This window comes from Mesoplodon densirostris, chromosome 2 (assembly GCF_025265405.1).
Source record: "Mesoplodon densirostris isolate mMesDen1 chromosome 2, mMesDen1 primary haplotype, whole genome shotgun sequence".
Classification (NCBI taxonomy): domain Eukaryota; kingdom Metazoa; phylum Chordata; class Mammalia; order Artiodactyla; family Ziphiidae; genus Mesoplodon; species Mesoplodon densirostris.
In genome coordinates, this window is record NC_082662.1 from 26,323,225 (window position 1) to 26,337,031 (window position 13,807).

The 13,807-nt window shown below is 38.9% G+C and overlaps 1 protein-coding gene across 4 annotated transcripts in view; it reads right to left on the minus strand.

The window, feature by feature from the left end:
* PTP4A2 (protein tyrosine phosphatase 4A2) overlaps positions 1 to 13,783 on the minus strand; it is a 36,204-nt gene extending 22,421 nt beyond the window's left edge. For 2 of the 4 annotated variants that reach the window (XR_009531105.1, XM_060089376.1), the window contains exons 1-4: positions 13,679 to 13,783; positions 11,381 to 11,473; positions 7,039 to 7,184; positions 5,665 to 5,739 (exon numbers count right to left, since the gene is read on the minus strand). Coding sequence is in view for 3 of the 4 variants with exons in the window: in XM_060089376.1 (XP_059945359.1) it covers positions 5,665 to 5,739; positions 7,039 to 7,184; positions 11,381 to 11,473; positions 13,679 to 13,774 (410 nt within the window). In the remaining variant the exon portion in view is untranslated. Of the gene's footprint in view, positions 1 to 1,636; positions 4,174 to 5,664; positions 5,740 to 7,038; positions 7,185 to 11,380; positions 11,474 to 13,678 lie in introns of those variants that run through there. The other 2 variants (XM_060089374.1, XM_060089373.1) reach the window with 2 other exon arrangements.
* Positions 13,784 to 13,807: the final 24 nt, after the last annotated feature.

The following is a 13,807-nucleotide window of genomic DNA, read 5'->3' on the forward strand; positions in this document are numbered from 1 at the left end:
TGGGGCAAAGGAGTTTACTATGTAGCCAATAGTAACTCTAACACTGGACCACAGAATCTAAGCTGCATAATGAAGAACATGAGGTGAGAGGATCAGTGAATTATAAGTCACATAGTTGTGTAACCACTCACTCTGTTTAAGAGTCTACATATCTGGCTCCTCTTCGGGACTGAGGTCCTCCAAAGTGGGATCAGTGTCTTACCTTTTCATTCTTTGTACCTCACCACATGAATGTGTTATCTGGATGGATGATGTTTTACCCATGGTTTAAAGGGCAATTTCCCACCCCCAAATCCGATATATAAACTTCCTCCTTTCTCACTGTTCTTCAAAGTGTTCAAGTAAAGTTTCAGTGCTTCATCAAAACCCTATGGTGGGCTTCCCTGGTGGCGCAGTGGCTGGGAGTCTGCCTGACGACACAGGGGATACGGGTTCGTGCCCCGGTCCGGGAAGATCCCACATGCCGCGGAGCAACTAAGCCTGTGTGCCACAACTACTGAGCCTGCGCCCTAGAGCCCACGAGCCACAACTACTGAGCCCGCCCGCCACAACTACTGAAGCCCACGTGCCTAGAACCCCTGCTCCGCAATGAGAAGCCACTGCAATGAGAAGCCCCCGCACCACAACGCAAGAGTAGCCCCCGCTCGCTGCAACTAGAGAAAGCCCGTGCGCAGCAACGAAGACCCAACGCAGCTGTAAGTAAGTAAATAAATAAATAAATAACCCTATGGCATAGGACTTCCCTGGTGGCACAGTGGTTAAGAATCCGCCTGCCAATGCAGGGGACACAGGTTCGATCCCTGGTCCGGGAAGATCCCATGTACCGCGGAGCAACTAAGCCCGTGTGCCACAACCGAGCCTGCACTCCAGAGCCTGCGAGCCACAACTACTGAGCCTGCGTGCCACAACTACCAAAGCCTGCACACCTAGAGCCCATGCTCTGCAACGAGAAGCCACTGCAATGAGAAGCCCACGCACCGCAACGGAGTAGCCCCTGCTCGACACAACTAGAGAAAGCCCGCGTGCAGCAACGAAGACCCAACGCAGCCAAAAATAAAATAAAATAATTTTTTAAAAAAACCTGTGGGGGCCTCCCTGGTGGCGCAAGTGGTTGAGAGTCCGCCTGCCGATGCAGGGGATACGGGTTCGTGCCCCGGTCTGGGAGGATCCCATATGCCGCGGAGCGGCTGGGCCCGTGAGCCATGGCCGCTGAGCCTGTGCGTCCGGAGCCTGCGCATCCGGAGCCTGTGCTCCGCAACGGGGGAGGCCACAACAGTGAGAGGCCCGCATACCGCAAAAAAAAAAAAAAAAAAAAAAAAAAAAAAAAAAAAAAAAAAAAAAAAAAAAAAACCTGTGGTATAAACACATCCTTTGAAAAGAGACAAGATGCTGAATTCCTGCAGTGTTGTGTCCAAGAACTGAACCAGAAAATGAACCAGATGTATCCCAACTACTGCTAAGTCTGCCCTTACTGAACACATGGGAGGCATGAAATCTTCGAACTTCCCAACTTCTAATTATTTCACCTCCGAAGTAATTATCAGTGGGATCCAAAACAGGCCTTGAGAATACCAAGTTTTCTAAGGAGACATAAATGAAACTCAACCTGAGGGTGGAGAACAAATGCACAAACAAAGAGCATGTAAAATATGTTTTATTGTTCTTTAAAAGGGCTCAGGGTTTGGTTTTAAATCAGGCTGCACACCTTTCATCAGTCTGACATCTCTCTCACCATGTCAAACTGGCTTCAGCTAGCAATACTTCATTAAATCCAAAAGAAAAAAAATGTTTAATTTTGAAGAAAATCCAGTTCTGAGAACAATTAACATTAGTCTGTAATTTAAAACAAAATGAGGGCTGATGTTTCATGTTGCTTTATATACCCTTCTCCTAATACAGAACCAGGAATGTAATTTTCCTAACTCAGGCAGGCACTGTTACTGGTGGATACTGCTCGCTCACTCTCTCTCTCTCTCACACACACACACACTCTCTCTCTCTCACACGCTCACTCTCCCTTTCTCTCTCTCTCCCCCTCCCTCCTTCCCTCCATCCAAACAACAAAACTCAGAGCATGTCAAAGGAAAAAGGTTTGTTCTGGTATTGATCAAAACCCTTGGAGTCAACAGTCTATCTGAGCTTAGAGGGTATGCTGTTTTGATCTTGAGCCTATGTTAAAGGAATCTACTGTCAGGTTCTGAAATAAAGAATTTTGGATAGTACCATCATTTTTCACTTTAAAATCCTAGAAACAATTTCAAAAAGCATTATTTTGTTTTGTTTTCTGGGATGGGGGAGAAGAGAATCTACAGATTTTCATTTATTTAAAAATCAAAACAATTCGGCATAGGAAATAGGCAGTTCACATAGCCAGCCAACATCTGAGGTATCATCAGTGTGAAACAAGGTCCCGGTCCATTCCTACTGGCCTAGCTGATCCTAACGAAATGGAAAGTTTATGGCTCTGCACAGCAAATTCCAACAGGACAAGATGACCGTAAGATTTTATTCAAATCCTTAGAAGCAGAGCACTATTAATTATGTAATATTCAGCTGGAGAGTGCAAGAGCCCCTGATGGTATCCTCCAACTTGCTTTGTCAATGCAGCCTGGTCACAAATGCAAAGGAGCAGCAAAACAGCTTTTCTAGATCAGTACATTGAACCCAGCAAAGAATCTGCAGAAATGATACTACACCACTGCACTAGCCACACAGTCCCTTTGCTACACAATGAGCTGCTCTATGTCTCTCTTCTACCCTATTATGGCCTGTGGACACATACTCACTAGGCATTGTTGGTTTTGAACCAGCAAAAAAAAATTTTTTTTAATCTCACAAAGGACCTAGTAAGAAAATAACAAGGCAATCAGTGGTTAAACTGAACTGTACATATAGGGGGCAGTTTGGGAAATACCCATTACAGGCATTTCTCAAGTCTAAAATATTGTGTCTTTGCTGCTACTCCTTTGACTGTTCCTGAAAATTCAGAGTACAAATAAGTCCTAAAATAAAAACTTTACACTAACAGCATTCTCTGACATCATCAGACAGAAAATCAGAGTAATGCTACAGCCCACAATTCTACAAGGTGTAGAAAGTGTGCTAATTCTCAGCCTGGACATATCTTTAGTGACGGCCTGGAGTACCCCCCTTTCGAAAACAACAATCTCTGGGACATCCACTTAGCTTCATTGGTTGGAAAAGAGATGAATTTGACTCTCAGCTAAGTTCTTTGAGAGACTCCTCTTAAAATGCCATTTCCCCACAAATTTATCAAAACAAAAAAGGCTCCTGGCTACTTTGCCTAATGTTGAATAGGGTTTTCAAGAAAAGAAACTAACATGAATACCCCATCATCAGTAAAGACTAAAAAACACCTGGATCATATACTATATACGCCACTGCCTTTTTTTTTTTTTCTTTTTTTTTTTGGTGTTTTTTTGTTTTGTTTTTTTTCCTAAAAGTGCCCAGGTGGGCTTAAGGCTGCCAGACTGCACGCACATCTATAGCAACATGGGCTTCTCCTATTTCACCTACAACTTGTATCAGGGGAAAAAAGAGGGATAGAACAAAGTGAGAAGAAGGGAAAAATACACCGTGCTTCCCCCCCACCCCCGCCGCCCCCAAGAAAGAAAGAAATCCACAAAAGGGAGATCTATGTGCCAAGCATAATGGAAGAGTGTGCTCCCCAAACAGATGGTTCTGCAGAGGCTAATGTTCTGCTGGTTTTCCTTAGAGACCTATTTTGAGAAAGTTTAAAAAGACAGGAGATTTTGAAATAATTCAATCCTGGCAGAAATTCAAACTCCAACACTAGGAGCAAAATCATCCTTCACTAAATTAATCCTTTTTTTTCTTTCTCTTTTTCTTTTCTTAAACATTTTATTCACGTTATAGAGGGATTTCTTTTTTGTTTGTTTTTTTTCCAATCATTAGGAGTGGTTGAGGAGTACTGAATCCATCACTACTTTGATGACACAGTTAAGATTCCAGATTCACATTTCCAGGTACCAAGAGTTCCCTCTAAATGCCACGATCAAGTCAGCCTTCGTATACATTTCTTTCTACTGAACGCAGCAATGCCCATTGGTATCTCTGAAGCGTAATCGCATCTTAGGTCGGTATTTCTCCAGGTAAAGCAGCTGTTTGGAATTGAATGCTCCCCTTCTTTTTCTGAAAATACAAGAATGGCACACTTTATCATGTAAAAAAAGAGCTGCCTGATTCACTGAAATGTGTATTTATGGCCTATGGCCTTTCTAACTCTACACGGCTGAAAACCAGCATATTTCCCATACAACATCACTTCTTAAGTGAAAGGGCTGAACTGAAACATGAACTTTCTGTGTGCCTTCCTAAAAGAATAGACAAATTTTCTTCTTTAATTCTCATTAGAGTCTATTAATCGTCTAATAAAGATCAGAATGGTTAATCCAGAGACATCTGACTATACTCTTTCCAATTAATATATTCTTCATATTAGAAATGGCAGCAAGTATTTAGGATAAATAAGGAAGTATTTATATGAAGCAGCAGACACAGATGGCATTCCTTGAAATATGTTATCTTCCTAGAGCTACCATACATTTCATGCCCTTTGTCACAAACAGTCATTTTTTTATTTCTTTCTCTCTTTTTTTTTTTTTTTTTAAGAAGAGGTTAGAAAGGGAAAGGGCAAGACAATAATTGCCAAAGAATTCTGGACAAAAAAATAGCATGGCCTGTTATTCCAGACTGCTGTCAAGATTCTGTCTGGGCACTACCATCCTGATTTTGTGACTGAACAGGTCACTTAAGAATCCTAGGTGATTAACTGCTCCTCTATAGTTTCTTCCTTTCCTCTTTGTCACAGAGAGTTACATTTGGAAGGCATTTTGGACAGCCATTAAAAGAGGCACCAGATCACTGAGACTCAGCTACCTAGCTATTCATTTTAAAGACTCCTAGATGTTCAAGTCATATACTGGACATATTCTACAATGCCCAAATCTGCCACCTAAATTAGAAAATCTTTAAATCTGGGAGCCAGTAGTGTTATTGTGAGTCTCTTTATCACTTGCCATTTTTGATATCTTCAAATAATATTTTAAGCCACAGATAGCAAATTACCCTGTACTATGAATGGGTATTTTTTATAATTTCTTTCTCTTGTATGATTTTGCTTTGTGTGTTTTTTTTTTTTTTTTTTTTTTTTTTTTTTTTTTTTTTTTGCTGTACGCGGGCCTCTCACTGCTGTGGCCTCTCCCGTTGCGGAGCACAGGCTCCGGACACACAGGCTCCGCGGCCATGGCTCGCGGGCCCAGCCGCTCCGCGGCATGTGGGATCTTCCGGGATCGGGGCACGAACCCGTGTCCCCTGCATCGGCAGGCGGACTCTCAACCACTGCGCCACCAGGGAAGCCCTGTGTGTTTTTTTTTTAAATTAATTTATTTATTCATTTATTTGGCTGTGCCGGGTCTTAGTTGTGGCATGCAGGATCTTTGCTGAGGCATTCAGGATCTTTAGTTGAGGCATGAGAACTCTTAGTTATGGCCTGTGGGATATCTAGTTCCCTGACCAGGGATCAAACCCGGGCCCCCTGCATTGGGAGCTCAGAGTCTTAGCCACTGGACCACCAGGGAGGTCCTGTTTTATGTGTTTCTGAACATAAAACTTCATACTCACTGTCTTATAAACTGAACTGCATCTTCGTACTTCATTCCACATTCAATCAAAGCAAGTGCGACCAGCACAGGTGCCCTGCAGAGATAAACTCATTTGTAAATAACCACAGGTCTTTGGAATTAAAGGATTTTTTAAAACTCAGGATTACTTATTACCAAAATTATGTAAAGCTTGAGCTTTCATTGTTCCTGTATACTAAAATATCTGATATTTTTCTACATAATAAAAATATCTAAATCATTACAGCTTCTATGGTATTTTCTATTTTTAGTAAAGTGCAAAATTCTAAACCTTTATTAAGAGATCTTTACTCTTCAAAACATCATCACATTATATCTCAAATTTTCACGTCATTTTATGTCACCAAAAATCCACTGATCTTTAACCGTTATCATAGTAAATGACCAAATGGATTATCTTGAGTGTCTCAGAATTTTCGTTACACATCAATTTTAATATCATCTCTTCATCAAATAGTAAAGAGGTGCTGGACTTCCTCAACAAAATCCTTTCCATGAGCTAGGAGAGTGGCAGAGAATTCGTAATTAGGAATTGCTTTCTATATATATATATATATATTAATATAACAAAGGAAATGATGTTTTTAATAAGCCCATTATAAGGCACTAACTTTGGACTGACTACCTAACTAGGATAGCTATTAACTTAAAAAACTGCCCCAAATCAGGATAAGGACTGGAGATGTCTGACCCTGAAGAACTGTACAACACTAAACTGCAAAAAAGGAAAATAGCAAACGAAAGGGTTAAGCAGAGGTAACAGCCTGAGTCATCACCACCTTGAGGCAACAGCAGCTTGCATTAATGTTTGGAGTCAAAGTGCACATTATAAATTGACATTTAATCTACTGGTGATGAGTGTTGCAACACCATTCCATGCAGTGCTCAAGGAAAAAGATTTTAAAATCAAAGTCAACTTTCATTCTCCATACATTTCCTTTCAAGAATTTAAGGTTCAACCAACTGCTCTTCATCTATTAACTTCCATTCATCTCAATCTAAAATTAACCACATACAGATTCTTCAAATCTAAAGTTATTTTAACTTTGTTGCCCATTTCAAACACCTAAACCTTTGATTACTGGAAATGGAGAAACTGAATTAAGACTGTATTTTTGGCTCAAAGATAAGATAATTACATTAAACCAGTTTCAAAACAACTTATGAACCACCCACTAAACCCAGACTCAGACAAACAATGAAACATAAAAAGTTATTTTGAGAAATCATTACACCAGCTTTTGCTCTCATTTCCTTTCCTTTCAGGCAACTTAATATTTAGCATAATAAATGCAGTTTCTATCAAAGTGAAATTTTTGATAATGAATTCACAGACAAAAGGGGAAGAGCTTACCTTCCCAGTCCTGCAACACAATGCACTGCAACACAGCAACCTGGTTCTTCACGAAATTTGGTTTTTAGTAGGTTTAGCCAATCGTCAACTATCTGATTAGGGGGTGGCGCTCCATCGTCAAAAGGCCAATCCTGTGAGGAAAAGGTCTTTTACATTAAATTGATATTTTCCAGAATTAACATCCTAATGCACAACAGCTGTATACACAGGGCAGGCCTACTTGCACTAACTGTTCTACATGTACCTATTTTTTTAAAAAACATGTATGTATGTATGTATGTATATATGTATGTATGTATGTATGTATTTAGTGCTGCATTGGGTCTTTGTTGCTGCGCACGGGCTCTCTCTAGTTGCGGCAAGTGGGGGCTACTCTTCGTTGCGGTGCGTGGGCTTCTTGTTGCCGTGGCCTCTCCCGTTGCAGTGCATGGGCTCTAGGCTCACAGGCTTCAGTAGCTGTGGTGCGTGGGCTCAGTAGTTGTGGTTCACGGGCTTAGTGCTCCACGGCATGTGGGATCTTCTCGGACCAGGGCTCAAACCTGTGTCCCCTGCACTGGCAGGCAGATTCTCAACCACTGTACCACCAGGGAAGCCCCGTGTACCTATACTTAACCACACAATTCTGATCACTTCTGAAAAATGATCCAAGATCAAAATTCAAGTGTGCCAACCTAGCCTTCTCAATGAAGCATACATAACCAGCATCATAAGCATCAAACTTTTTCTTTGGAAATATCTCTTATCAGAGTGATAAGAGGTTAGCATTCTTCAAATATTTTATCTGAATAGAGCAGTAATTAGACATAATAGAGAAAACTAAAATTAAAACCAAGACGAAGTAAGAGAGGACACACCATCTGTCAATAAGATTTAGAAGTCCATTTTGGCGAAGTGTACCAACTGGTATCTCATTGGTCTCTACGAATACAAATATTTTTGAGGATTATCCCCAAACAGCTCTAAGTTATGATGTCTTTTCTTTAAAGACTCTCTGATAAGTAATTTCCAACAGCAGATCATAATAAAAACATACTACCATCTTTGTGCTTACATATGTGTTTTTTTTAAAGTCAAGCAGCAAATATTTTTAAGGCTCTGCCTAAATTATACACATCCCATTTTACAAGTACAGTGCCACATGATATGATCCTGAGGAAATGAAAACCATTTTCTCAAGTATTCCCTTCTCTTTTTATATTCATTTATTTGGGTTGTTTTTCAATTAAGACCAACCCCATGTACATTCACAATACAGGCAGGGATTTATCTTCCTTGTTACCTCGCACAAGGTCCTGAGAAACCAACACAAGTCATTTTGAAGAAAAAAGGGAAGGGACATTCACATGTTGCATCATACACTCTGTCCCATCTAACTTCAAGGACAGAAATGCAAAGACACTGGGAATTTTTTTTTTAACAATACTATTCTAGTGAGACTGGATAAGGACACTTTAAAATATTAGAGAAGGAAAAAGGGAAAAGTGACAGAGCACTAAACTGACTCTTCACTCATTACTGGCACCACTAGAACACTTCATGGAGCCCATTAGCCAGGACAGCACATTATGTTTGTCAACTACGCCCCATCATTAAAGGGCTGTCAATGTTATCATTATCAATGTCACTACAGAGTTTAACTGTAAATAGTAGTAAAACTAGTAAGTACCTTAGTCAAGAGCTTACTTCCTCTAAGACTCCCTAAAATGCATCTAGTTAAGAAACAATAATATGAAACATGATTTACTTATTCATACAAGCAGTTTCTATCCAAAAAAATCACTAAAGCAGTAATTTAGAAGCATCTGAACTTCAAACTGACATGGCTGAAACCATTAATCTTTTCCAATGTGCCTCTGATTTACAAGAACATTGGTCAAAGGGTTGAAAGGTCTCACTTTGGGAATATCCTCTTATAAAGTGTTCCAAACCCTCTTCACCTAGCAAAAGTAAATTAGCAGTCCAACTTAAACTAAAATTTCTGCCTAGGCATTAGGGAGAAGGGAGGGATGAATAGGTGGAACACAGAGGATTTCTAGGGTCATGAAACGACTCTGTATGATACTATAGTGGTGGATACATGTCATTATGTATTAGTCAAAACCCCTAGAATATACAACACCAAGAGCAAACCCTAATGTAAATTATAGACTTTGGGTGATGATGATGTATCAGTGTAGGTTCATCAGTTGTAACAAGTGTACCACTCTGGCAGGGGATGTTGATTATGGGGGAAGCTATGCATGGGTAGGGTCAGGGCATATATGGGAAATCTCTGTACCTTCTGTTCAGTTGTGCTGTGAACCTAAAATTGCTCTAAAAAATAAAGTTTATTTTAAAAATTTAAAAAAAAATTCTGCCTAGAGAAAAAAGAAATTCCAAGCTTAATTCTAAATATCCTTGTTTTTTTTCAAGCTTTAGTTAGACCTTTAATTTTATCTGATCACAGCTCTTTAAAACAAAACAAAAGCCTAGATTTAAAGGCCTGGAATAAATCCCAGATCTACCATTATCTTCTACAACCTACTGCAAGTTCCTTAGTCATTTCTATTTCATAAAGGTGTTTACCAACACTACTGATTCAAACAGACTATGGTCAATCTGCAGTTCATTTTCTCACCCTGCCAACTGTCAAGACAAACTGATTTCTCATCTACCCACTAAAGAACATACAATACAGGAAAAGGATCTTGTATTTGGTTTAATTTCAGAACTTAAAATTCTGTTTTTACTTTTTTAAACACAGGGCTACATTTTATACATATTTATACTTAAACCCCAGTGATTTCCAGCCAGGAGACCTTAAAGTCATTTAGAAATAGGAATGCAAGCAAAGTATTATTACCATGCCATACTATTAAAATACATTTAAAAAAACATAATGTTTGGCTATTTGATTTTTGTGTTTTCACCAATGTGGAAGTGAGGAAACTTTATGTATCAGATGTGAGACAACTGCCTTACCAACAGGACATTTATTTTCTTTGCATCAACTGCCTTCTCAACTACTAACCAATGCAGTAAAGACTACAGAGCTAACTCTCAATAAAAAATAGGCACATAGGGGCTTCCCTGGTGGCGCAGTGGTTAAGAGTCCGCCTGCCGATACAGGGGACACGGGTTCATACCCCGGTCTGGGAAGATCCCACATGCCGCGGAGTGGCTAGGCCCATGAGCCATGGCCGCTGAGCCTGCGCATCCGGAGCCTGTGCTCCACAACGGGAGAGGCCACAACAGTGAGAGGCCCGCGTATCGCAAAAAAAAAAAAAAAAAAAAAAGTCACATAACCTTGTACCATCATCTTCCTTATTACTTTCTTCCTACCCAACTACTTCAAAACTCTTCAGTTCTCTTCGCACTACAATGCCCTCCCACAACCATGTCAAATAGCTCTAAGACGCTAAGACTACAAGGTCATTTCAATACATGCTACTGTAATTTAAACAACTTTTTAGGGAATAAAGTATAAAATTTTACCTAATCCGAAGTTCCTGTTTCCAATAATGAAATAGCATATTTAGGGGCCAAGGAGAAATTTAATTCAAAATAATCCCAATCACTATATTCAAACTGAATTATGAAAGAAATCTAATCATAAAATGCTTCTTAGAAACCTACCAAAAAGTATCAGAAGCTATGCTAATTACTCTGGAGCAAGGTGCCTTCTCCCTCTCCCTATATGCTCTTCTCCCACCTTTTTGTCCCCTACAAGTTATCCACAAAATATTAAGTAACCAATTTGTACTTGCAAAGCAAGAGAGAATATTTCCATGTGATTTAAGAATGTCTGATGGGGGCTTCCCTGGTGGCGCAGTGGATGAGAGTCCGCCTGCCGATGCAGGGGACACGGGTTCGTGCCCTGGTCTGGGAGGATCCCACATGCCGCGGAGCAGCTAGGCCCATGAGCCATGGCCGCTGAGCCTGCGCGTCCGGAGCCTGTGCTCCACAACGGGAGAGACCAGAACAGTGAGAAGCCCGCGTACAGGAAAAAAAAAAAAAAAAAGAATGTCTGATGGAAACTACTTTCAGTTAGCTTCAAACCAGTAGCCTAGAAACAAAAGCTAAATATCACATTAATTTCCTAGAGAAAAAAAATGAAATTTCCATTTTCTTGAAATAAGTGTGCACTAAATTTTGCCTTTTTTGTTGAAAATACTCTGCATCTGTAGACTTCAAGGGCATAAATGAACAAAACTGCCAATCCAAAGGAATTTTAACAGATTGCTATGATTATTGTATCTCCTGTAAGTTTAAAAAGCAAACTATGAGTGCCAAGTTTTAAAAATATCTATGTTTCAAAGGTACAACTTGTTTGTAGTGAAAAATTAAAACACTACACACTCACTAGAACGTGGATTCCTTCTTTTTCAACTGGTGCTTTATCATATGTAGCATCACAAACTCGAACCAAAGTTGTCACTCCATACTTCTTAAGTTCCTTTAAAGAAAAACAAATATAAGGAAACTTGTTTTTAGAATCTGCAATGCAAGCTTTAAAAATATACTCTTATAAACTGAAACGAGACCTCATTCTCAGACAAAGATCAAAATCGTTCTTGTTGTAACAACATATACAATAGACATTCTTGCATTCAAAGCGGAAGCATCAATAATGCCCATCTTTGTAAGGGGCAATTTCATAGCATTAATGCAAAAACTTTAAAAACACACATACACTTTGACCTAGAAATTCTACTTCTGGGAATTTATACTAAAGAAATAATTAAAGATATACACAAAGATTTAGGTACCAGCATGTTCAGCACAGGTTGTTTGGGATGGTATAAAGACAGAAACATTAATGGTCCAAAAACAGGTGAATGGTTAAAGAAAGTATAGCACATCCATACAGAATACTATGACAGCTATAAAAATAATACTAAGGAGGTTGGGGGAAACTTTTCTAAAATACACAGTGTGATCCTATCTATATGTATATTTATAAATATATACATAAATACAGAAAAAAATCTAGACGCCAGGTATTAACAGTATTTTTAAATTGTCTTTTGCTTATCTGTATCTTCTCATTTTTATGTACTAAGTACATATTGCTTTTTAAAGAAACAAAAGCAATTTTGAAATTAAGATTAAAAAGTGGTATTATATTACAAAGTCAAGTAACACACAATTACAGCCAGAAGTCTTGCTCCTTTAAAAGTTTTCCTACAGTAATGCCTAATCCAGTCACTAACTAACTTCAAGAGGCCATCGACATCTTTTTATAGCTGCAGGAGTCTATGACCAAGGAATCCACAGGCTGAAAATAGTATCATGTAACTCAGCCAGGCTTAAAGGTGACTGAACAACCTGAGGGCATACCGGCCTGGAATTAACTTGTACGCTGTGTACACAAAGTTAAGAAGCTCAGAGAATTAAAAATATAAATAAGCAGGACAGTGATATCCTACAAGAAGTGTCCATCATCTGGGTATCTAAAGAGAAAAGTTATTTTAATTACTAAAGGACTTTATTATTCACAGAAATGCCTTCTCATAAAACAGACTCAGGAAAGTTGTTAATGTTATATAATGAGTCAAATTTTTAAAAATTTCAAAATACAAATAAAATCCCATTAAAATGAACTCCACAGTAGCTGTTCATTGAAAGTTTCCAGTAGAAATTTTTTATGGTAAATATTTGTGACCTTCAGCAAGTCAAAACCTCTTCTGAACTCAGTTTTGCCATCTGTAAAGTGAGAGAGGTAGATTTAGAATCCCTAGGAGTTCATCTAGCTCTCTAAGTCTACTCCATAAATACATCAACAGAAATCACTGAGACTGAACAATCTGAGAATGATTAAAAAGCTTACATTCAAATGCCTGTTGAATGAAGTACAAAATGTTTCTCTACTACCACCAATAGAAAAAATGCAGGATCTGACATAAAAATGCTACCTATAATACCTTTCCTTCCCCTAAATTTCTGGACCCTTGAATAATGTGGTTCCTACTGCTAAGTAGTTGTAGGGTAGCTTTTCATCAAAAGTGGTTAGGGCATTTTAGGAAGAAATGGGTTTTAGTGTCAGAGATAGTTCTATCACATACTGTGTGCCTTCAGGCAAATTACTAAACCACTCTGAACCTCAGTTTCCTCATCTGTAAGGGAAATAATGGTACCTATACCTCATAGGGTTATTGTGAGGAGTAAATGATATAATGCATAAAATTGCTAATTGTAATGCTGGGTACGTACTAAGTATTCAATAAATGTTAATTAGCTTTATTACTGAAACTGTAAGAAAAGAACTGCTAATAATGTTCAAAGGAAAAAACACAGTACTAGGGAGATGCAAGAGGGAAGGGATATGGGAACAGATGTATATGTATAACTGATTCACTTTGTTATAAAGCAGAAACTAACACACACACACACACAAAAAAAACAAAACAAAACAAAAGTACAGTTCTAGACAATCTCTAAGATCTCCTCAAATTCCATAAATGTTCTTTTAAAAATCTGTTTTAACTAATTCAACTCAATTCAAACAAAGACTGGTAAGATCCACAGGATCCATATCATCCATACTCCAATCACAGAAATAAATGGCTTTGTGGTATAAGATTTCTTTACAGTGGTGTTAATTTTTAACAGGATTTTACCTATAAATCAATCCAAAAAGTAGACCATGCTACAATCTTACCTCTGTGAATTTGTTGAGGGTAGCATTGGTAGGGTTGTGGGTTATCAGAAAACGCATGTTCTCATAAGAGATCTCCACAGGGGCTGGACGGTTCATTATGGCAAATAAAAAGTGTGAGCGTGCGTGTGT